Genomic DNA, 25,139 nt, shown 5'->3' on the forward strand with positions numbered 1-25,139 from the left:
AAAAAAAAAAAAAAAAAAAAAAAACCTTGATATTAAAAAAAATCATATAATTGTGACCTGTAATAGCATATGATCATATGACTTCAAGGACTGTGGATAAAAAATTTATAGGGTTTGTACTAAGCATTAATCTTCATGAGTTGTTTTATTGTAAAGTTGTCCGAAAATAATCTTAAAAATAATAATAATAAAACATTCACCTCTTTAGAAAGTGGTTTTCCGACATTATTTATTATTTTTTTTTTCTGAAATTATATTTTTATATTTGAATTTTCAAAAACGTAAATATTTAGAAAATTTCATTCCAACTTTATTTACACTATTTTCCTTTTTCTTTCTTCTCTATCTTTCTTCCCTCTCAACCAGCTCGACTTGAACACCACAACCCAAAACGTTTGAAGAAGAAAAACATTGTGTAATCCAAATTGAAGACTTAATTATCGCATGTTTGTATACGTTCTTCTTGTTCTTTTTAAGCATGTTGACTTTTAGTAACTCGAAAAGTCAAAATGATCCAAGTTTAAACTTTGAGAGTGTATGAATTTCTTTTTTCATTTAACTTTTTGAGAAGAAATCTTAGAAGTAATAATTTATCGAGTTAGAAAAACTTTGAACCATTGAATAGTGTGTTATAGGTTTATAAGATATATATGATTGTTTAGTTAGATCATAAATCTATAAACCTTCATGATCTACCTTCGGGTTGGAGTGAAGAAAGAGGTTTGTAGGTTGACTAACCACGTGTCCACAGGTTTTTTTAAGAGCTTTTGAATATTATTTAAAGTAGAGAGCTTTGTTCATAAAAATTGTTCTCTCATAGATTTTCAAGAATTTGGCCTCATCCGTACATCAATTTCTATGCAGCAAATGAAGCAAGAAGCTGAAATGACGGCAAAGAAAATTGAGGAACTTGAGAAGTCACAAAAGTATGCAATCTTAAACTTCCCATATGGTTTAATAATACCCTATCTACTACATGTTTTTTTAATAAATTTCGTAGGGAGTGTTATATTTACATATTTTTTAAGGTTAATTCATTTCGTTAGAAGAGTCGTATCTACGATTTTTTAAGATTAATTCATTTTTGTAGAAAGTGTCATATCTACATGTTTTAATGTTTTAAGGTTAATTCATTTCTTAGCAAGTGTCATGTCTATGTGTTTTTTTTAAGGTTAATTCATTTTTTAGGAAGTGTCATATTTACATGTTTTTTAAGGTTAATTCATCTCTTAGTAGGTGTCATATCTACATGTTTTTTTAAGGTTAATTCATCTCTTAGTAGGTGTCATATCTACATGTTTTTTTTAAGGTTAATTCATTTATTAGGAAGCGTCATATCTACATGTTTTTTAAGGTTAATTCATTTCTTAGCAAGTGTCATATCTATGTGTTTTTTTAAGGTTAATTCATTTTTTAGGAAGTGTCATATCTACATGTTTTTTAAGGTTAATTCATCTCTGAGTAGGTGTCATATCTACATGTTTTTTTTAAGGTTAATTCATCTCTCTCAGTAGGTGTCATATCTACATGTTTTTTTTAAGGTTAATTCATTTATTAGGAAGCGTCATATCTGCATGTTTTTTAAGGTTAATTCATTTCTTAGCAAGTGTAATATCTATGTGTTTTTTTAAGGTTAATTCATTTTTTAGGAAGTGTCATATCTACATGTTTTTTAACGTTAATTCATTTGTTAGGAAGCTTTTGGGACGAGGCTTGGATTCTTGTTCCTTTGAGGAAGTTCGTGAGATCGAAAAACAGTTGATACTAAGCTTAACCCGCATTAGAGAAAGAAAGGTACTTAAAATTTAAAAGTTCTTCCCATAAGTAAGACCCTTTTTTTGAATTCTAGCTGGCCTCTCTTTCCTCCAACTAACTAAATTAAAACATGAAGTTAAAAACATGTCGAAAATTGTTCTTTTGTTACAGGCTTTGCTGTTCAAGGAGCAGAAAGAGAAGCTGATTGAAAAGGTAATTTCAATATAATTTTAAAAAAATCTAATCAAGGAATTGCTAAAACTAACTAAAATGTAGTTGAACTCAACTATAAAACCTATCAAACAAAGGTTACAACTAAAATAGAGCCTTTCAGAAGAAAAGAGAACCATATCGAGACTACGTTCGAATGAGAGCTATTCAGAGGATTTAATGCCTTGAAAAGACTTAAAATAATTGAAAATTACTATATATACGAACCAAATGCACTTTCCTTTTTGGTGGCTCAATTATAAGAACTCCATAGTTAAGCATGTTTTGCTTGGAGAAATTCTAGGTTGGATGACCTCTTGGAAATTATTCGAGCATGCATGTAAGTGAGGATAAGGTGGAAGTTGGTGGGCTTGTGACACCCAAGTAAAAGAGGGGTATATGAATGAACTAAGAACACATCCAAATGAGAGTGATCCCGAGGATAGGATGTCCATAGTTATACCACCAACAAGGTGCACCTTTGTTTTTTGGTGGCTTAATCATAGGAAATCAATAGTTAAACGTGTTTTGCTTGGAGCAATTCTTGGTTGGTGACCTCTTGGGAATAGTCCTCACTCTTAGAACAAAGGAGCAAGTAATGTGACCATATTGCACTAGAATGTACCTCTCCTTTACCTAGACGTCACATGCCCACCAACTCTCGCCTTGGTTTGTTTTCGAACCACATCCTACAAGGAGATGTTCTGCTCTGTTACTATCTATAATACTCCACGCCCAGGATTCAGACCAAGATTTCGAATTTGGATTCAACACATGTTGGCGTCAACATTTTCGTGCATCCCTTGAACATGGCCACGACCTACTGTCTCGATTTCTAAAAGTGAAAACTATCCCCATAGACTAACATGTTTTGTCCAATGTTTGCTATGAAATTTTTTAAGAGATCATCCAATATAGGATTATTTCAAGCCAAACATGTTAACTTTGGAGTTCCTAGTTGGTATAGGCAATAACTAGAAATTCTTTTAAACCTTTCTTAACAATCCTATCCTTAGAATCACTATCCTTCTTCACATACCCTTTAACTCGGACATCACATCTTTACTTATTTATTAAGAAAACTAGTTTTGTTTAGATCTAAAGGGGGATTGTGAGGGGAAGCACATAAGGGAAAGCCCATAGAGGAAATATCTTATAGTGGTGGGCTTGAGCTATTACAAATGGTATCAGAGCCAGACACCGGGTGGGCGATGTGCCAGCACGGTGGTTGAACCCCAAAGGAGGGTGCACATCAGGCGGTGTGCCAACGAGAACACTGGGCCATAAGGGGGGGATTGTGAGATCCTACATCGGTTGGAGAGGGCAAAAAAGCACGCTAGCAAAGAGGCTGGCTCCAATGGGAGGTGGACTGTGAGATCCTACCTCAGTTGGAGAGGACAACACAACGATCTTTATAAGAGTGTGTTAAAACCTTGAGGGGAAGACCGAAGGGAAAGCACAATGAGGACAATACACTCATTAAGTAATTATTAGGCATGATGAACACGAGTATCTCCTGACAACAAAGGTCGTACAAAAGGGAAGAAACAAACACTTTTAAATAGTGAATCTACAAAGTTGATGAGAAAAACTCTACATAAATAGTCCTTATATAGACCTTTTGGAACATCCTCCATGATCATGCAGGTACCAATATTAAATAATGAATCTACCTAATACATGTACCATCATTACGGTGATACACGCATAATCTAATACATGTATCTAACTCTCGTGACTCTTCAAATATTAACCAAATACATGGTTCTCTTATGTACATGTATCCCACAAATTCATATATCGACAAGTGCATGAAACAAGTTTAATATATGCATTTATAAGTCGATATCTATTAATACTTTGCTTATACATTATTTTAGCTATTTTTTTGATTGAATCTCAGGGGAAACTCCTTATAGAAGAAAACAAAAAGTTATCTGCTAAGGTAAGGCCTTATTTTTGTATTGTTCTTTGAAAATATTGCAATATAGATTGTTTTGTTCTTTTTGTTCATAAATTTATTTGGGAGTTTATTACAAATTAGTGTGGTACTAAGCCATGGGAACAAGAAGGTATTGAAGCAGAGGGAGGCATAATGAGTTTATGCAGCCAAAGTAGACAGGGTTCTGACATACAGACTGAATTGTTCATTGGATTGTCTTGCTCATAATGGAGGACAGGTATAGCTATGTTCAAATTTGCAAACATTGTAAGCCTCTTGCTTTTAACTCTTTAAGTTTTATGTAAATCTTTTATCCAACCCAATGAAATAAGATATAGAAATATGATCTAGAATGTGATATAATATCTATTGTATACCGGTAAGATTAAGCTGTGAAATGGGTTATTAGTTCTTGTATCTTTACAAATAAATCACGCCAATTTGAACCTAATTCAACTAATTTAAGTATACATTCTCGATCGAGATGTTAGAAATTCAGTTAGTTTAGCTTACTAGGTTTCCATAATGTACTATGAAGTTAGCTTGAATTTTTTTTTTTGTAATGTCATCGACGAGTAAAGTGTTTTAGTTGACATTTGAAGGATAGAAGTGCTTTGAACAACACTTTTTGAGATTTTGTATAGCTTTTTAGCTATGTAGTCAAGTGACCCTGAAAATTTTGAAGCATTTAAAGGCACTTGAACCGGTTTGGATTGACTCGTACATCAGACTTCAAACTCATATGTTCATATTGGTTGGAGAAGAGAACAAAACATTCTTTATTAGAGTGTGAAAACCTCTCCCTAGCAAACGTGTTTTAAAAACTTTGAAAAGAAGTTCGAAAAGAAAAGCCCAAAGAGAATAATATATGTTAGTGGTGAGTTTTGGCTATTACAAATGATATAAGAGCCAAATACTAGGCAATGTGTCAGCTGAGCCTCAAAAGGGATGAACACGAGGCAGTATGGCAACAAAGACGCTGGGGCTTGAAGGGGGTGGATCGTGGAACTTCAAACTCATGTTTACATTAGTTGAGAAGAGAACAATATATTCTTTATTAGGGTGTGAAAACCTCTCTAGCAAACGTGTTTTAAAAACTTTGAAAAGAAGTTAAAAAAAAAAAAAGCCCAAAGAGGATAATATCTGTTAGTGGTAAGTTTTGACTATTATAAATGATATAAGAGCCAAATACTAGGCAATGTGCCAGCAAGAAAGCTGAGCCTCAAAAGGGGTGAAGACGAGGCAGTGTGCCAAAACAAGAACGCTAGACCCTAAAAGAGGTAGATTGGAGACTGCCACATCGATTAGAGAAGGGAATGAGTGCCAACAATGGGCCCTAAATGGGATGGATTGGAAAATCGCGCGTCGATTGGAGAAGGGAACGAGTGCCAGCAAAGACACTAGATCCCGAACGAGTCCCACGTCGATTGTGTGGCAGTAAAACTGAAATGTATCAATTGTGAATTGAGAGAGTGTTCTAATAACAACAATTAGTGTTGATGAATATACATTTTATAACACTTACAACAACCCAAACAATGAACAACAACCAATGCTCTTCAGATCACTGTTAAAGAAACAAGAATGAATAAAGCATTTATTAGAAGACAAGGTGTGCTGTGGGCAACACTATAAAATCAGCTCAAATCTCACTCACCTAACCACTAAGGAAACTCAAATTACATTTAGCCTAATTGAAACAAACCAAACACACCTAAAAACACTTGTTATCATACAGTGCTGGCATTGGACAACATTTCTAGGACAGCTTCTTTCGTCGGTAGAGCAGGAATCGCTCCTCTCTCCATCACCGTTATGGCGCCACAGGCATTCGCAAAGCGTAGAGCGTCTCGTAGCCGTTGCTCGTCCTGCCAGAACAAAACTTAGATGTTAATAAGAACCAGTATAGACATTCTTCTGTTTCATTATGCAAGAACAAATGGAACCTGAAAAAGAGTCGAGTCAGATGCTAAGCAAAACAATATCCCGCTCACAAACGCATCGCCAGCTCCGGTCGTGTCAATGGGGTTGGCTTTAACACCTGCTACCCTGCCTCGGAATTTCTGTATATACGAAATGATTAAATTTACCATAACCTATCAGCTAAGACTTAGGGTAGACAACACGAGAATCGATGAATTCATAAAATGCTTACTTGAGTGTAATATCTACAGCCTTGCGACCCTTCGGTTACGATTAAAAGCTTGAAATTCAGACGAAAAAGCTTTTCCAACACCACGTTATCATCATAAGGATCATCTCCACCAGTCAAGAAAGTAATTTCATCTTCACTTATCTGCATAAATTTACACGAGAATGAAACAAACGCTACATAGTTTTCACATTTCTATCGACGCATACCTCAAAACGCTTCATAATCAGACATTATACCTTAACAACGTCAGCTTGATCCCAGATGCTCATTATGCCATCCCGAGCAGCTTCCGGTGAAGGCCACAACGCCAATCTCAAGTTGGGATCATAAGAGAGAATACAACCCGATTTTTTTGCAAGTTTCAGTGCAGCTAGATGTGCTGACTTGCTCGGTTCATCAATCAAACTAATTGATCCATAATGAAAGATTTGTGCCTGAAACAAATCGAATTCAGAATCACAGAAAGCATCAGCAAAAGAGCATAGTAAACGAGTTTTATCTCTTGATAAGAACACGAGACTTGCCTGCTCAATAACTTTAACCTCGAGTTCTCGTTCAGTGAGAAGCATATCAGCGCTAGGATGGCGAAAGAACAAGAATTCCCTTTCGCCATCTGCTCGAAGTGTAACAAACGCTAGAGCTGTCCTCGCGTTCGGATCAAACCGAACTCCAGAACAGTCCACATTGTTTTGTTTCAAAATGTCTACCAACATATATCCAAACTCATCATCACCTACCTATAACACAAGGAAGAAAGTTCACATTTCTTCCTCCCAAATTAAAGTTCTATACAAAACCGATACTAATCGAAGGAAAACGATCTCTTAACTATTGAAGACATTCAACGATTCAAAAGTTCGATTGAATGCGAAGAAACGAACCTTGCCAATGAAAGCTGAGGAGCCACCAAGCCTAGAAATGCCAACAGCCACATTAGCAGGAGCGCCGCCAGGGGCCTTCTTGAAAGCAGGAGCTTCAGCAAGTGAAACTCCACCCACTGTTGGCACAAAATCTATCAAAACTTCCCCAAAACAAACCACAGGGGAAGTTTTAACCTGCAAATTTCCTTTAAATCCTGTGGGAAGATCCTTAATATCACCTGTAAAACGCCAATCCAATCTCCTTCAGATCAACAGTCAAAGAACTTAATCATTCACTCATTCATTAATTTGTTCAACATATCATAAAACAGACCATAATCCAGAAAGACACAAAACATTGAATCTGGGAACAGATGGATTGAAAATTAACAAGAAAAAGATTATTAAACAATCAGAATCATGGAATGATGAACAACAAAGTCAGCCAAGCTAAAAAAGAAACAAAGAAAGCCCAGTAAGAATCAGAACACCAAAATGTCGAGAAAACCAACGAGGAGACAAACAAAACAAGGAACAAATCACAAAAGAACCCTCACAAAGATTCAAAGATCGATTCCAAAACGAAAACGAGAAACGATGCAGACCCAAATCAAGTCAAGAACAGGGGACAATGAGAGATCAAAGAACAGGGGAAAAACCGAAAAGTGTTAATCGAGAAATGAGGTATTGAAGTAGAAAAACGGAGAAAAATGAGAAGGGTTTAACTCGAAAACGTACCAGGAGTGAGAGAATCGGCCATTGAGGGGTATTGAGAGCTGGATGGAGAGAAATTGAAAGGAACAGAACAACAAGAATTGCAGCAAGAAAGTGGATAGAGTCGCGGAGAGACAGAGGGATTGGTTTGGTGGGATGTGGGTGTGGAATCGGAGGCGGAGGAGTGGGAGAAGAACGAGGGAAATGGTTAAGAAGGGGTGAAATGTTGACAGAAGTAGAAGAACCATTGAGCACCCACAGACAAAAATTGGCCCCCGGGATTGTTCTTCATTTACTTTCTTCTGTTTTCTTTTTAAATTTAATAGCTACACGGGCTTTCTATGCCGATTCCTGCTTTCTGCTTTCTTTTCCTACTGTATTTGGATTTGGATGAGATCGGCCGCTTCGGTCATTCCTAGGTTCAATTAACCTGCCTCATATCTCCTTATAAAGTCTATGCCTCTAATTACTTTCTCTCAAAGTTTTTTAAAGCTATTAAGAAAAAGATTTTCACACGTTTATTAACAAGGTCGGTTAAAGATAGATTTACACATCCTAGTAAAAAAACATTTAGTTTTCCTTCCAACCGTGTAATCTCACAATCCACCACGTTCGGAGTGGCACTCAAGGGATCTCACAACTCATATAACGCCCCAGGCCCACCACTAGCAGATATTGTCCTCTTTGGACTTTCCCTTTCGGGCTTCCTCTCAAAGATTTAAAAAGAGTCGGCTAGGGGAAGGTTTCCACACGTTGGTTTGTTCTCCTCCCAAACCAATGTGGGACATCACAATCCACCCCCTTCGGGACCCAGCATCCTCGTTGGCACTCTTTCCTTCCTTCAATCGATGTGGGACCGCCCCCAAATCTACCTCTCTTTGGGGCCAGCGTTCTTACTGGCACACCGCCTAGTATCTACCCCCTTTGAGGAACAACGAGGAGGCTGACACATCGTTCAATGTTTGACTTTAATACCATTAAAGCTAGTGTTATCACAGGCACTCGAGGATTTCACAATCCACCTCCTTCGGAGCCCAGTGTCACAATCGTACTTTTGATGGTAGCGGACTTGCGATTGTGCGACACTCACTTTCCAACGACAAGTGAGCTAAGCCAATTTGTTCTTGCATCGCCTACGGCCAAGCGATGTATGCTCAAGCCTCTGACCTCGATTTTAAGAGAAGGTTTTAGAAAACGAGGGAAGAGAGAGATTTTTGAAAGAGATGTTATATAAGCAAACAAGAGAGAAATAACAACTGCTGCTCACAGTATATAATGTTGGGTAGAAAGAAGTTGACAACTAGTTGTATGTCCTATAGTACATTATGAGGCATTTCATATCTGACAAGCCTAGACATGATATTTCTAAAACGTCATGCTCCCTATAAATACAAGAGTAAAACACTAAAATTAAAAAGGATAGAGATAATATATAAGGTTATATACCACTTTCGTCCATATATTAAATATAATAATTTTTTAAAAAACAACACTTTATACATTAATTAAATGCATTAATATAAATAAAATTCTTGATTTAGACAAATATGAATGGCCGATATATATCTTAAGTAGTAGACTTACATTAAACATAATAAATTAAAATTCATTAAATAAGACAATAAAGTTAGATAATTATTGCAATTTTTATTTTAAACTAATTAATTTTTTATTATTTAATTTAGTGAATTTTAAAACATTTATGCATTTTCTTTTAGCTAAGATAGGTAGATTAAAAAAAAAAAAAAAGTGAAAATAATAATCTTTATTAAAAATTGTATTTTTTTTAGAGTTCGTGAGTGAAAATCTGTCTGCTCTAATATTTCGAATCTAAATTTGAAATCTATATTCGATATTTAATGGTATTAACATTCTTATGTATTTCAAGTGACCCGACACGTTACCTACCTGTTTTGAGATGTTTATAAGAGTGAAAACTATCTCATAAACTAATAGGAATTATTTCAACATGTTTTTTTATTATTTTTTTAAAAAATATTCCATATTTAAATTAGAAGTTTTTATATATATTTATTTAATAATGAGTGGGTATAAATTTAAGATAAAAATAGAAAATAAATGGACCCGGCAATTGCATGTGTGGCGGGCACGGATCTGTGTTCAAGTTCCCAAGTCCCGAACTGTATTCTTTTGCGCTTCACGGACCCAGCTGGGTGAGATCCAAAGATCTTCTCTGAACGGCTCTTCTTCTCCCTAACTGGATTGATCGATCGCTTCGCATTTTCTTCATCATCGTCGTCAATGGCTTCTATGGCTTCTTCCTCTCTGCGGCTCCACAATCTTCTCTCTTCCCCGCTCAGACAGCGATCATCATCATTACCACTTTCTCCCAATGGAGCTTCCTTTCGAGAAATTCCTTCTTCTACAGCTTTCATTTCGTCTCCACTTCTGCTCTCTTCTCCTCAACTGCCTCCTCGAATTGCTTCTCACTCAGTCGTCGTTAAGGCCTCTTCGCCTTCTTCTTCTTCCTCTTCTCCTGCAACTGTTGCAGAGTCTCAAGGAATCAAGGTAACTATGCCGTCGCGGCATCACTCACTCTCTTGTTCCTTCGTTTTTTTTCCTTTTTCCTTTTTCCTTTTTTTTGTTTGTTGAACTCTGTTTTCAGACTGATACATTGTGTGCTGCTGTGCATTGAGAAGATTTTATGTTTTTGTTGATTACATTATGTGTAAATTGTTTTTTCAGATTGATTTGATTCCGACTCAGCCGATTGAAGGCCAGAAAACTGGAACTAGTGGTCTCCGGAAGAAGGTGTGTTCTTTTCTTTTTTCTTTTTCTATCTCTTTTCGTTTTAGATTGTTCGAGATATTCATGCTTGAATTTTCAGTAATTAGTGGTTTTTTATTTTTATTTTTTGTAAAAGAAGAAGCCGAAGGAGGAATAATAAAATTCTATATAATATACATGTGTACGAGCATCGGAAGTTTCTTATATTAAGCTAGTTCGCTAATGGATTGATAACGTGGATAAACTTGTGCCATCTGGTGTGGTTGTTGAATGGCGGGAAAACTGCCAGCATCCGGTTAAATGAACCATTGCTGTTTTTGTTTTTAAAATTTAGTCTGCTTGTTAAATTTATCCTTTCCCTTGATCATTTTTATGTGGATTTTGGTGGCGTTGATGCCATCACAACTCACTTTGTAATTTACATGGCTTTTCAGGTGAAAATATTTAAGCAGGAAAATTACCTTGCAAATTGGATCCAGGTTTGAATGTTTGCTTTCTGTTGGAAATGTTAATCTATGAAATCTCAGCATGAGTTTGAAGTTTGTGTTACATGAGCATTTTGCATCTGCAGGCACTATTCAATTCCTTGCCACCAGAGGATTACAAAAATGGGCTGTTGGTTTTAGGAGGTGATGGTCGTTATTTTAATAAAGAAGCTGCACAGGTCTCTTCTTGAGCTCTTGGTTTTTGCTTAATTCAGTAGTCTAGTTTCCTTAGAACTTTTCAGCGAACTTTTGCAGATATTTTGCAGATTATCATGAAAATTGCTGCAGGAAATGGTGTTGGGAAAATATTGGTCGGACAGTAAGTAGATCTATCCTCGACTAATTTCCGTATACTTCGGCCTTTCTTTTGTATTTTGAAGTTCTGTATTGAAAAGTTTGTCCAGGATTTCTCTTTTAGACATGCATGTACGAACTACCAAGTATCATTTGATGATATAGTTCACAGTTAACTTGAATGAGTACGGTTTTTGATTCTTGAATCTTAGCACAAATCATGGATGCTTATTTTATATTTTATCTTTTAAAATGAAAATATTTCATTAATCATGGAAGGATAATCAAGAGCTAAGGGAAGGAATCCTCCTTAACCAAAACCAAGGAGCTGTCTAGCTATTTGTTTTATAATTCTTAACCTTCACAATCTAAAACTGTGAGTGTAGTTTGTGAAGGTTAAGAATTACAAAAATTCCTCCAATCAGTAGTAATCGAGGGGAGCTCAGGTTGATGCTCAAAGTTAAAAAAAAAAAAAAAAAAAAAAAANGTTTAAATTCTCGGCAAATCAGCTCAAGAAGGAAAGGTCGTCAGCTAGAAAATTGTTTACTGCTTACTAGAGACACCCAATGCAAAAGAAGCTGATCTTGGATGGGAGATCCAAGAAAGGTATTAAAACATTGAATCTATAAGTGTGTGTAAACTTCCCATAATAGAGCAATGTGCCATTGGTCTACGAGAGAAATAGATCTAAATGGTTCTATCCAACTATATGGAGCAAATGAATACCAGACTCAAGTTCCCAACAGAAAATAGGCAATTAAATGGATAGAATCCCCCAAGACAAAACCCATGGAAGACGAAAAAGAAGGCGCGATGTTTTCAAAGATAGAGTAAAAGGTGTAGCAGGATATATTAATATTGTACTGACAGTCTAAGAATTAGTTGTACCTCAGCCCATGACGGATCTAAGTCAGTAGCTCCTGCAATGTAGAATTCAGAAATAGATATTTCAACTTCAAGGGCATGAAGATTTGATGTTATTTTAATAATAGAATTAAATGAAACACTCAAATATAGGCCATCGTATAAAATTAAAAAAAAAAAAAAAAAAAAAAATGCAAGTCTAGTATAGTCCAAAAAGAGGAAACAAAACAGTACTCTCTCCAAGAGCTGAAACATTTGGAAATCTTTTCTATTTCTCTTCAATCAAATATCTTAAAGAATGCACCTCCACTTGTTAAGCCAAACAGATTTGGATTTAAGCAATATGACAACGGTTAAGGAAGGCTGACATGGCAGTATGTGATCAAAGACATCAAGTAGATTCTACCATAAATTGGCAGAGAAAGTGCATTTGTGGAAAATGTGAACTTATATGTCTCTTCTTGCCTTGCATAAGCAGCATCCTTTGGGACAGATTTGAAGGCTTATGGCTTCAAGTCCTTTGACCTACACCATCTGTTGGATGTTTGAATCTCCCAACACCTTCTTTTGGATGCTCACATCTGCATATGGCTTCATAAAGACCAGAAGACCAAAATCAAGAATGAAAGTCTGCTACTGCTATTAACAATGAGAAGGGTCCTACAAACAACGAAAAAAGAACTACAAGAGAAACTCCATGAAGGGTTAGGGATCCAGTGGCGAACAATCCTTCTCCAAGGACTAAACTCAAACTCCCTAATCAAGGAAAGGAGAGTGAGACATCCATCATTTCCCTATTGGACAAACTGATGACTGAAACTGAAAGAAAAAAAGGAGAGCTCTTGGAAGGAACCAAAACATCAGCCACTACGATTTTCGTTGAGGACAAATGGGATAAATGAGAAAACGTAATGCAAAGGAGCTATCCCTCACGCATTGTTTCTCCCAGAAATATGTTTCCTTCCTAATGAAGGAAACTCTATTTATGTGGGCCTATCAAAGAGAGTTACAAGAAGGCTTCTCCAATTTGATCTGAGATCATTGAGACTGTAATTTGTTAAGGTGAAATAAAATTTACGCCAAGAAATAGCCAATGTAAGAACAAGAGCCAATGGTCGATTACTTCAGTAACCTGTGATTCTCTAGGATTATGATTGGTAAATCTGAAATTCAGAATACTATTCTTTTTATCTAATAGCCGTAGCCAGATGGATGGATTTATGGTAATGACACAATTATTTGGGCATTTCAAAAGTTAATTTCTGCTGAGAAGCAATTTTAAGGAGAAGTGTGTAAACTATAGTGAAATTTATATTATGCAGGGAAGGTATTTTGTCCACACCAGCTGTCTCTGCTGTAATACGAAAGAGGAAGGCAAGTTTGCTCTACAGATTTATTATATGATCAAGCATTTTGGTGCGAGATTTAATAACTTTGCCTTCGGCGTAATTTTGTGTCCTACAGGCCAACGGAGGATTTATAATGAGTGCAAGTCACAATCCAGGTGGTCCTGAATATGACTGGGGTATTAAGGTGAATTTTTTATTCATTTTGTACTCTCCTTTATATTTAATTAAATAGAATTGTTGGTCAAAATGTTAAATGAAGCGTGATTTTTTCGTTGCAAAATATTAGTTGAGCATTTTGACCTTATCTTATCCATGACAACTACAAAAGTTAGTTGTAAGTTTATCTGACTTGAATGTATTGGCTTTTCAGTTTAATTATAGCAGTGGGCAGCCTGCACCTGAATCAATTACAGACAAAATATATGGAAATACTCTTTCTGTAAGTACACGTTTCTATCTTTGTGATCGGTTCCTTTACTTACTTTTTTTTGTTAAGTTTCTTGTCTACTTTCTAATTGGTCAACACTGCGTTATATCACATTCAATGTTTTGTACATTTTTTATTCTTTTCATGTTTGCATTGAATTTCCCCTTGAGCCGTCTGGGTCCTCTTGCAAGTCTCTATTTATTTGTTTTGTCCCCTCTTAGGCGTTGCTCCCATCTTATATATTCTTCAGTTCCTGGTGGAAACTAAAAATCCCAAAGAAAATTCGCTTCTTTTCTTGGTTGGTTGCTTTTGGAAAGATGGGTTGTCCTTTTTCCACTAGAGTTTGGAGGTGTTTCTGGCAGAGATTTTTTTAGCCTTTTCTTTTTACTAAGGTTGGATTTTTGTTGGATGTTGGTGGAGGCCATGTTGATTCCCCATTTCAGAGGGAGGGATCGTGTTCTCTGATTTGTGGTTTGTATGGCTGAAAAGGAACAAAAGTGTGTTTCTAGGGAAATATAGTCTATAGCTTGTATTGAGGATTGTTGGAGTCCCACATTGGCTAATTAAGTGGAGGATGATGGGTATATAAGTAAAAAACATTATCTCTATGAAGTTTTTTGGGAACTAAAACCAAAGCCACGAGAGTTTATGCTTGAAGTGGACAATATCATTCCATTGTGGAGGTTTGTTGTTCCAAATATGAACATTTCATGTTAGCCCATTGCTCTTTCTCTTTGGTTTCATCTATCTCTGCTTTAGCATCAGTAACATCTTCAATTGGTGACTCCCCTTGCTATCTTATGAATTTGTATTTGTACAAATCTTTTGCAGATCTCTGAAATAAAATTCGCTGATATTCCTGATGTTGACCTCTCTCGCATTGGAGAAATCAAGTATGGGAACTTCAGTGTTGAAGTTGTAGATCCTGTTTCTGACTATTTGGAGCTGCTGGAGGTGATGAAAACCTCGAACACACCACAAAAATGAAAATAAAAAAGGAAATATAAAAATTTTGAAAATTGAATATGATTATTCCCGAGGACTGACAGAAAGCTATGGATCTGCTGCAGAATGTATTTGATTTTCCACTCATAAAAAGTCTGCTTTCACGTTCAGATTTCAGGTAAGAGTTTTGTTTGATGCCTTGTGTTTCAGTGGTGAATTCCCATTCCAGATGTCCTTTGAAAAAGTTTGAAGCCAAACAACTTCCAACTTAAGCTATGTGTGAAAATATGGAATTGCATACAGGTTTGGAAGTTTAACAGCTAGTAATCGAGAATCCAGCCACACCCTCCAGAAAAAAATTTCCTCGCCATCTTCCCAATTTGATTAGGAAATGATAAGAAACTAGTCCCATAACTTGAAGATATTCCACCAAGTTCTTTTGTCTTTCTCGCAATTTAGCTACTCCTTCTTTTTCCCATATGTATAGGTTATCAATTTATGCTTCACTTGTCAGATTCTTTCAAGTATGTGAACCCACATTTCTATCAGAGAAGTCATTTTGTTATTTCAAATGACACTATCCTCTAATTTAGAAGGTGATTTAGATTTCCATTTGAGGAGCCAACCCACTGTTCTGAGAGAGTTGACCGATCTAAGATAATCAAAATAGGTAAAAGAGACATAAAACTACGACTCTTAGAAAGGTCTGTATCTCTCCCGAAGGCCATGCATGTTTTTCCCAACTTTCTCTATTAATTCATCTCTTATATAAAACATTCTCTAAGGATCAGACCCACTACCCTTCCATACAAGATGTTACCTTTGCTGCCGAAGAACTAACTATTCTTCCGTGTGCCCACTCCTGCCTTTGTGCTTCCCCTTTCTAGTGTACAAGTAGTTATCACGGCCTATCAATCCTATCAATTCTATTAATACCCCCTCTACAAATAGAATTGATATCAAAGGGATCTTTTGTAGTTTGTCTTTCCCAATGAATGAGTGCATCAAAATCCTCGTGAAATGTTTCCCTGGCTAGTTTCACACCCAAAACTGCTAAGGGATTAATATTTATCAAGCACATCCCCCCAGTGTTATGGTAATAAAGGACATGGTATATGATTTGATTCCTTGCAAACTTCAATTGAGAAACATGTAAACAAGATGGATAGTGCTGGATGGGGGCAGGTCAATTTGATATGCAACCTTACCAATCTTCTTTATTACTAGATAATGGTCACTATAGAAGTGATACACTTTTTCATTCTTCTTATCACAATGATGTGTGTCAGCCTGGTGTCACGGTCATGTTCGTCCAGGGCGTGTTGCCCATGGCCGCATGCCCATGGCAAGCCAAACCCTTGTCATGTCTTTTCATTCTAGTGTTTTTACTTTTGTAGTTCTAGGGCGTATGACGCCTCAAAAATATCATGTCTAGGCCTGCCAGACATGAAATGTCTCAGAATGTACTATAGGGGGATATGATGTCAACTTCTCCCTACCCAAGGTTATATATGCTAAGCCGTTGTTATCTCTCTCTTGCTTGCATATATAACGTCTCTTTCAAAAATCTCTCTTTCTAAAATCTCTCTTTCTAAAATCTCTCTCTACCCTCGTTTTCTAAAACCTTCTTTTAAAACCGAGGCTAGAGGCTCGATCATACGTCGCTTGGCCGTAGGCGACGCAAGAACAAATTGGCTTAGCTCACTTGTCGTTGGAAAGTGAGTGCTGCACAATCGCTAGTCCGCTGCCTTCAAAAGTGCAATTGTGTCACCTGGCTCGTCATAACTTACTATGCTCTCATTAATTGGAAATTCAAATCATCAATAGCCTTCTAATGTTCCTGCAAGATGGTGTCCACGATTGCAATGACAGAAGGTGTTGAGCCCTACCTTATTAGGGAGGTAGAGGCCAGCCATAACGGGAGTTAAAAAGTAGTTTTCTTACTCTAATATCATGTTTATTTGATAAGAGCTCTAATACCATGTTAAATATCACTAAACTCAAAAGCTTAAACTCATAAGTTAGATATATAGTCAGTAGCATTAGAGTTTATTACTCATTTGGAAGAGGGAGAAAGGAGACAATGAGGCATTTTACATGACACCTCACTCAACAATGTCAGTAAATGGGGTAGAAGATGATTATGGTTGCAATGAATTTCGTATCATTGAAACTTAGCAAAATATAATGCTCTTTGACTGATTAGCCTCAGAATCCTGGTACTGGCTGGAACTCTCCTTGTGGCAGCCATGACATCTATCTTTTTTTTTTCTTCTTCTTTACTCTCTCCTTTCAACTCATCTCAACCCAACCCTTTATGGTGGAGTATGCTTTAGGTGTTGGATGCATGCAGTGCCAATGCAAACAATGGCTCATCTTCTCTTAGTTACATACTGGGAAAATGCACCAGGGTTCATAAAAATGGTGGGCAGTAGCCATACAGAAATTGGGTTTCATATATTAGAGAAGAAATTGTTTCTTGTTGCACCAAAAATGTTTCAGCAACTCTTCGGTTAGGAATTTTAGGTTCAACACAAGCAATGCAAATTAGAAAAAGAAAAGACACAAAAACATACACGTACTTCGCCTTACAACTGCTAGTGTTTGCTTAATTAGGATGTCAAATCATTTTTCTTATTCATAGTATTGGCCTTATCAACTTTAGTTGTTGGATGATAGCCTTACGTTTGCCACTTTAAGGATGCCGATTTTCTGTTTTTATTTTTTATTCTATTGTTTTTGTATCTGCATGTGTATGCTATGATTTCTCATTTTTATGCATGGCATCAAATACAAACCTAACTAAGTTAAAATAACATAATAAATACCCTTACATTTGCCTCTTTAAGGATGCCAATTTTCTGTTTTTATTTTCTATTCTATTGTTTTTGTATCTGGATGTGCATGCTTTGATGTCTCATTTTTATGCATTATTTTTCTTTTTGAATGTATTATTGACGTATTTGTTATTTTAACTTTGTTAGGTTTGTATTTGATGCCATGCATGCAGTAACTGGTGCTTATGCAAAACCAATTTTTGTGGACAAGTTAGGAGCGAGTCTGGTATGATGCTATGTACAAACATCTTTATTTTAGACATATGGAAATTCTAATATATTTGAGGCTCTAGTAATAAGACACCATTGATAACAATTTCAATTTCAATTTATGTTTTTGGTTTTTGGCTTTTCATTTTCTGAAAAATATTTGATAATCCATTTAATTTTTAAGTAATGACAAAGGGTTTTACAATCATAGGTCCCAAAAATATTTTCTTAGAAACAAGATTCTGTTTTGTAAAATATCGCTAACTTTGTTACTCCATGTACTTCTCTCAGATAGCCACATTACTCTTGACAGATTTTCTAACTTGTTCTCTCTCTAACAATCTTTTTAGCTTATTCATATTTCTTCCCTCTTAACTCTTGTTTTCCCTTTTCTAATGTGTCTTTCTCTTTTAACTCTTTATAGCTCTCTAAAGGTTCCTTTCTCTCTAATATTTTATAAACTTTAATATAATGATAAAATTTGGAAACTACAGTAATAAATATAAAAGATAATATATTATTTTTATCATTAAATAATAGGAATTATAATTTGATAATTATTGTAGAGTTGATTATAGAATAATTAGTAAACAAATTAGGGTTTACATATTTTAGAAAATCAGAAAATATAAAACGTTAATTAAACACGATTTGATTTTTAATTTTAATTTTTGAAACAAAAAATTAACGTAGTTATTGAAAACAGAAAAATCGAAAGTAAAAAAAATGATGTATATACAAACACACATGCATACATGACCAAACTTTAATTAAGAAAAAAAATATATGATACTACTAAATGGCATACAAAAATACAATAAACTCAGTGATAGGAGCTAAACAGCAAACAAGAGCTCCAAACAAGGCCTAAATTTTTGCTATCCGCACGTAGGACTCAATTTCCAATGGAGTGCCTTTAGAAGATTTTGGGCATGGACATCCAGATCCTAATCTTACGTAAGTTGTTTAAGATCCTATAGGAGGGTACGGCTGCGTGATTTGCTATTGTCTTGGAGTAATACTAACTATTTGCACTGTTCAACAGGTATGCTAAGGATCTGGTCGACCTTTTGTTCAGTGAAGACGGACCTGATTTTGGAGCTGCTAGTGATGGTATTTCATCTCATACATAATCTATATTTTTGAGTTCAAGTTTTTTTTTAATTTTTTTTTAATGTTTTTCCCTTTTTTTTTTCTTTACTTGCATATTAGTGCATCTGCAGATACAAGAAATAAATTTAAACCTTAAAAAAGGATAAATGGTAGTAAAAACAAAAGAGAGAAAATAAATGCTACCGGATCTATTAGAAGTACTATTGACAAAAAGAGATTTGAACAGTGGAGTAAAAAAGTAACCATAGTTTTTTCTCTTTAATAGTTTCAATCCTCTTTAATTAGTAAACCACATCATCTTCCGACAGTTCTGAATCCTGAATCATGTACCTGGGTATTTACAATTTGGGTGGTCTTCCAAGAACTAGGCTTCCTTGTCTTTTTTGTGGCTACGACTATATTTTCTTGGTTGTCTTGAACATTCCTAATGTTATCTGCAACCCTTTATTGCCTGGAACTTGTTGGCTTGTGCTAGGTTGATACGTCTGTCGAGCTAATTGTTCCAAAGCATGCTCGATGTCATTCAATCCTTTTTCTTATCTCCTCCACCAAGGATTCAATTCACTGCAAGCGACAGTTGACAGCTTGGTGATAACTAGGGGAAGCTTCTGCCTCAACATGTCTTCTCAATTTATTCCGATTCGGAAAAACTTCTGGCCTGGATCGAGGATTTTGATAACAACTTGATGCATATTCAAGTTCTCACGTTTTCTGTGATTTTCATTAACCCAGTAAGGCTACAATCAATCTATTTAAAGGAGCTGAATAAAGGATCCAAACCCACAACCAAAGACAAACTAACCAACCAACTAACCAAGCTAACAATCAGTTGGTTAAAGATTACAAAAAAGAAAAAAAAAACTAACTACTTTAACCACAGTCGGATAAAGAGATCAAATACAAAATTAGAATAGATGTCCTAAATCATCAATAAAGGTGGTAATGAATATTGGAATTGAGTTTTGGTCCCAACTGGACAAAAACCCCAAATGGCAGAATGAACTAAGTCAAAAGGGCACCCTTGTCGGCTCATCGATTCTAGGGCTGAACTGTGAGATGGAATTTAGAAAACTGATATATGAGTCTTAATTTGATGGAAGACAAGTATGAAACTGTGGCCAAAGCTTTCTTAGCATTGAAAGAGAGGATGACCTCAATGACAATTAGCATCAAAAAGAGAATAGACAACAACTTTTTGTTCTTGATGATCAAACATGTCCTTTACTAATCATCTAAGTAATAACTAGAATACAATGAAACACAAAAAGTAAGATAAAGAGTGAGTTTACTAACATAGATCAAATAAAAGGAAAGTTCAAGTAAATGTAGATCATAAAGAAAGAGACGGAGTTGGACATTTTATGCCAGATCCAAGAACAAGAGATGTCGACAACAAAGAGTGAATAATAAATTTTCCTGTCACATGATCGATATTACTAGAGTTTGTGACCCATTTCTTAGAGGATGAAACAAGACAATGATTCATGTTACCTAACCTTTCAATGGCTGTGACAAGGGTAAGCGCAGATATGAAGAGGATGATGCTTTTGATGACTCGAATACTGTTTAAGGTTAGAAAACTTGTCCATAGAATTAACAAATGGCTTCTTAGATGAACAATGAATGGATTGAGTCCTTGATTGAACCACACATAGAGGTATGAGGTATGCAAAACGTATTACCTTTAAACAAGTTGATATGAACCAAGACATCTCAATCATACAAAATAAACTTCAAGGAAGATGAGTTTCATTTATTCTTAGATGGTGAAAAATTTTGGGTGGATCATAATTTAGAATTATGGCATTTCATTAATGTATTTTAAGACTTTTTATTTACTTTAATGTTACATTTACATAATGACTAATTATGGACAAAGTATAAAAGTTAAAACTCTTGAAATGCCTCATGGAAGGTCAATGATTTTCTTTTAAGGCTATATAAGCTATGTATGTTGTCTTTGAAAGGAGACTTGAAAAATGTAGTAAAAACAGCAATTGTGCTTTCTTTTAAGCCAAGGGTTAAGTTTCTTTACAATTCTATGTAGTTTAGGTTGCATACTTAGAATCATTCGAGCTTGATTTGATCAATCTTGCTAGTGGAGTGATTCGAATCTTAAACCATTGTTCTTGCCTTGAGATATTCAATAAGATAATCCGAATCTTACTTCCTTTTGGGATGATTTCTTATCGTTTTGAGGTTCTTGGACATTTAGATCTAAAGGTCTTATTCTTCAATAAAATTGTTAGATCGCATTCCCAGGAGTTGCAATCATTTGGAATGAAATCAACTTGATTGGAGGGTTTTAGTATTTGTGAACTAGGAGTTTGCATATCTAAAGCGTTTATGAGGGTTCTTAGATTTAATTGACTAGGGTTACCATATCACAAGTAGCCATCTACGATCTGGAAGTCGTTTGGGTTAGTATGTTGACAATATTTTAACCAAATCTCATGAAAATCTATGGTCCAATTCATAAAATGTTTGAACTATTTTTTTCCCTTTATGTGCTATACTAGTTTTGAGCCAATTCAATTGTGAGTCCATGGTGATGCTTCAATCAACTCTTTGTCAATATTCTCACACCCAGAAATCGAGAACATAAATCCAGTTGCATAAACAAAACACCTGTATGTGAAGTTATTTTTTAACTTTATTTTGTGTGTCCATTGATTATGTTCCCATCATTTGTAAAACTCTTATTAATGTTTTTATGATGGACTTGCACATTCTTCCAGTTAACACTTGCTAATTAATGCTATAGTGGATGCTTAGCTTACAAATGCAATAAAAGATTATTATAATTTATTTTTTCATCCTTTTACAGGAGATGGTGATAGAAACATGATATTGGGTAGGGGTTTTTTTGTTACTCCTTCAGATTCTGTTGCAATTATTGCAGCTTATGCACAGGAGGCGATTCCATATTTCAAGAATGGTCCTAAGGTATGGAATGCTCATTCTTCATTTCTCAAGAACTTCAATGGTGGGGGACTTTTAAAAAGGTTTTTTTTTTGCAAAATGCACTTCAAATATTCCTGGATGAGTTTTGAGTTTACTTCAAAAAAAAGGTAAAAAGGTTTAATAACCTTTCTCAATTATAGGGACTAGCTCGTTCGATGCCAACAAGTGGAGCACTTGATCGTGTAGCTGAAAAGCTCAATCTGCCATTTTTCGAGGTTCCTACTGGCTGGAAATTCTTTGGTAACCTTATGGATGCTGGGAAATTGTCAATATGCGGGGAGGAGAGTTTCGGAACAGGTTCCGATCATATCCGTGAGAAGGATGGCATATGGTAACAGTCTACATTCACTCTAAAACAAAGCTATGTTTATGTCAGGTGCTCCCTTTGGTGGAAGGGAACCAAAAAGAATTGATGTAAGCAGGAAAGATACAAGGAAATACCAGGAATATATGTCAAAAATCTCATATAGCAGAACGAATTAATTCTATATTTTTCTGGAGAGGATATATATTATCTACTAACAGAAATTATCAGAGCCCTTGATTGTTTTAGTAGTAGATTTGTTCAAATACTGATATTATATCCTTGAGCAGTACATTTTAGTTCGCACTTAGATAATTGGAAAAAACCACCATCTAGTTCGTTTCTTCTTCTACTTGTGGTTTTGCTTGTGTTCATACCATTTGATAGTGGGACTTCAAAAAATAGTAAATTTTCTAGTAAGATGGTATCATTTTATACCCATGCTAGTTACAACATGAAATGATTCAAGACTTTCTCGTGACAGGGCCGTGCTGGCTTGGCTTTCTATAATTGCATTCCGCAACAAAGACAAGAAAGTTGGGGAGAAATTGATCTCAGTGTCAGATGTTGTGAAGGAACATTGGGCTATTTATGGAAGGAACTTCTTTTCAAGATATGACTATGAAGTAAGATTAACATGAGTTGATGTTCTGATTGTGTTACTGTAATTTGCCAGTTTTTCACTGTTTCATTCCTTATCTTTGAATATGTTCGTTCAGGAATGTGAGTCTGAAGGTGCTAATAAGATGATGAGTCACCTTGGAGATCTCGTCAGTAAAAGCAAGTCTGGTGACAAGTATGGTAAGTTTATGGTTAATTTATAAGTTTGGTCCTTAAACTTGTAGGAACATATTTATTTGATGTTTTGGGAGAACTATTCAAGTTATATTCCCTCAACACCAAATTACAAGCCAATATATTTCAAAGAAAAATACAGAAAAGGAAACTTGCTAAATAAATGTAAGATTAATAAAGATTAAATTATTTCACAAAAAAGTAATAAATCTACACTTCCTTCCTAGCCGAGTTGTATATAGAATACAAGCCAAGCTTGAATTTAAATTCCTTAAAAAATTGTCCTTGGCAATGCTCCGTGAGACTGTCAACAATTTGATAACGAGGTGAAACATAGGTTAATTTCACTATATTGCTATTGATCTTCTCAAAGGTGAACTGACGATCAATCTGTATACTTTTTTCCATCATAATGCATAGGATTCTTTGCAATACTGATGGCAGGTTAACTGTCACAAAACATTTTTGCTTTATTCTGAGTACCCAATTTTCAGTTCTGTTAAAAGTTTCTGAATCCACATTCAGTTACAGATTGATAATGTAAGAGCTCTGTATTTATCTTCTGCAATACTTCTTGCTACTACGATTTGTTTTTTTTACTTCTTTTTAAGGGACCAAGTTATCCCAAAATAGGTAAATAGTTAGTTATTGATTTTCGGATAGTTAATTCTCCAAGTTAACTAGCATCAAAGTAGAGTTATACTAGTTTTTTTAATGATTTTTTTTTAATAATAGTCCACGACTTCGAGTACCTTTCAAGTGTCTCAAATTCTTGTTTTATTAATGGTTTTAGAAACTCACACATTTTCTCCCAGGATCAAATAGACGTAAGTTGCGAGTTTAAAACTTCCCTAGGTTTATTGAAAACATCTTAGAAACTGTCATTCGTCATGTTCTCATTGCAATGATTGTTTTTGCTAAAACTCTTGCAGGAAGTTATGTCCTTCAATTTGCAGATGACTTTTCGTATACTGACCCTGTAAGTTTTGTCATATGAAAATTTACTGTATGTTCTAGTCTTAGCTCTTGCTTTCACCGCTTCAAATTTATCCATTGCTGAATTTATTTAATTCAATGTCGAGTATTCTCAGGTTGATGGAAGTGTGGCATCAAAACAAGGTGTTCGTTTTGTTTTTTCAGATGGATCAAGGATTATATACCGTTTATCTGTATGTTCTTGTTTTCCACTTTTTTCTTTTCTTTATTGTCGTAGGACATTGTGATCCATTGTTGAGAATTCTTTTAAAACTTTTTTTAAAAATGACCATTTTAAGTTTCACGTTTTACAGGGAACTGGTTCAGCAGGGGCCACTGTAAGAATATACATTGAGCAGTTTGAACCGGACGTTTCTAAACACGTTGTGGATGCCCAAACATCTCTAAAACCATTAATAGGTTTGTTTAATGCCCCATCAAACAATATCCTTTTTCAATTATTTATTTATTTTCTTCCTTTTCGTCATGTTGTAGATTTGGCATTATCTTTGTCCGAGCTGGAGGAGTTCACTGGGAGGGAGAAACCTACAGTCATCACCTAAGAGGACAAGCTCATAATCTATAGAATGGCTCAGGTTCCACTAGATGGAGGTCGGCTCTTCCATCCCTTGCCCTGCCTATGGCCATGCTTGCTTATATTTAAATTTTTGTCGATTTTAGTCAATTTATCTCTGCAGAATAAGTAGCTTACTCATGTAAAATTTGACAGAACATCAACATTTGAAATAAATAATATTTTCAATTTTCACAATCTCTGACTGAGTTGTAGATGTCTTCAATAATTTTTTTTCCACATTTCCTATGAAATAGGACTGTTTTTGACTTGGTAGTTTCTTTAGTGAACTGTCACCTACCAAACCTTGTAACTGAACCACAGGATGTGCCTGTAGTCTTCACATGGACTACCTTCATTACTACTGACAATTTAGAAGGATTAGAATCGGCCTTTGGTTGGTTGGTCTAAACCAACAATTAATGAGGTTATGAACTCGTAGATCAATTTGCATCACGTGTCCATATCATACAGGTTGGTGGAATAATCTAAGACTTCTCCTATATTCACTCTAAAAGTTAAAACAAAACCATTGCTTGAGAACACAACGAAGAGAAGTTCTTCTCATTAAAAAACATCACTTGTCCTCTGCCTACATTAACGGTGACAGGATATTGTA

At 35.4% G+C, this 25,139-nt stretch overlaps 3 protein-coding genes across 3 annotated transcripts in view; 2 read left to right on the plus strand and 1 right to left on the minus strand.

Moving 5' to 3' along the window:
• The window catches only part of LOC111468993 (MADS-box protein AGL42-like), a 9,043-nt gene extending 4,725 nt beyond the window's left edge, over nucleotides 1-4,318 (plus strand). Inside the window, exons 4-8 of the mRNA XM_023114180.1 lie at nucleotides 865-926; nucleotides 1,695-1,794; nucleotides 1,927-1,968; nucleotides 3,869-3,910; nucleotides 4,010-4,318. Coding sequence (XP_022969948.1) covers nucleotides 865-926; nucleotides 1,695-1,794; nucleotides 1,927-1,968; nucleotides 3,869-3,910; nucleotides 4,010-4,135 — 372 coding nt within the window. The 3' untranslated portion in view covers nucleotides 4,136-4,318. The remainder of the gene's footprint in view (nucleotides 1-864; nucleotides 927-1,694; nucleotides 1,795-1,926; nucleotides 1,969-3,868; nucleotides 3,911-4,009) is intronic.
• Nucleotides 4,319-5,403: 1,085 nt separating this feature from the next.
• On the minus strand, nucleotides 5,404-7,955 carry LOC111469118 (probable fructokinase-7). The gene is made up of 7 exons (XM_023114359.1): nucleotides 7,661-7,955; nucleotides 6,944-7,161; nucleotides 6,587-6,799; nucleotides 6,299-6,496; nucleotides 6,063-6,203; nucleotides 5,854-5,970; nucleotides 5,404-5,775 (listed from the first exon to the last, which is right to left on the minus strand). Exons 1-7 carry the CDS (start codon nucleotides 7,680-7,682, stop codon nucleotides 5,638-5,640), a joined length of 1,047 nt encoding a protein of 348 aa, XP_022970127.1. The 5' UTR covers nucleotides 7,683-7,955; the 3' UTR covers nucleotides 5,404-5,637.
• Nucleotides 7,956-9,738: 1,783 nt separating this feature from the next.
• LOC111468945 (phosphoglucomutase, chloroplastic-like) lies at nucleotides 9,739-24,720 on the plus strand. The gene is made up of 21 exons (XM_023114112.1): nucleotides 9,739-10,165; nucleotides 10,343-10,408; nucleotides 10,819-10,863; nucleotides 10,956-11,048; nucleotides 11,136-11,188; nucleotides 13,350-13,401; nucleotides 13,492-13,560; nucleotides 13,747-13,815; nucleotides 14,635-14,757; nucleotides 14,874-14,926; nucleotides 17,733-17,811; nucleotides 18,688-18,752; nucleotides 18,841-18,908; nucleotides 21,736-21,854; nucleotides 22,013-22,203; nucleotides 22,661-22,802; nucleotides 22,896-22,977; nucleotides 23,904-23,950; nucleotides 24,063-24,140; nucleotides 24,261-24,366; nucleotides 24,442-24,720. The coding sequence occupies exons 1-21, from the start codon at nucleotides 9,899-9,901 to the stop codon at nucleotides 24,507-24,509; spliced, it is 1,935 nt and encodes a 644-aa protein (XP_022969880.1). The 5' UTR covers nucleotides 9,739-9,898; the 3' UTR covers nucleotides 24,510-24,720.
• Nucleotides 24,721-25,139: the final 419 nt, after the last annotated feature.

This window comes from Cucurbita maxima, unplaced genomic scaffold (genome assembly GCF_002738345.1).
Source record: "Cucurbita maxima cultivar Rimu unplaced genomic scaffold, Cmax_1.0 Cma_Scf00038, whole genome shotgun sequence".
Lineage (NCBI taxonomy): Eukaryota > Viridiplantae > Streptophyta > Magnoliopsida > Cucurbitales > Cucurbitaceae > Cucurbita > Cucurbita maxima.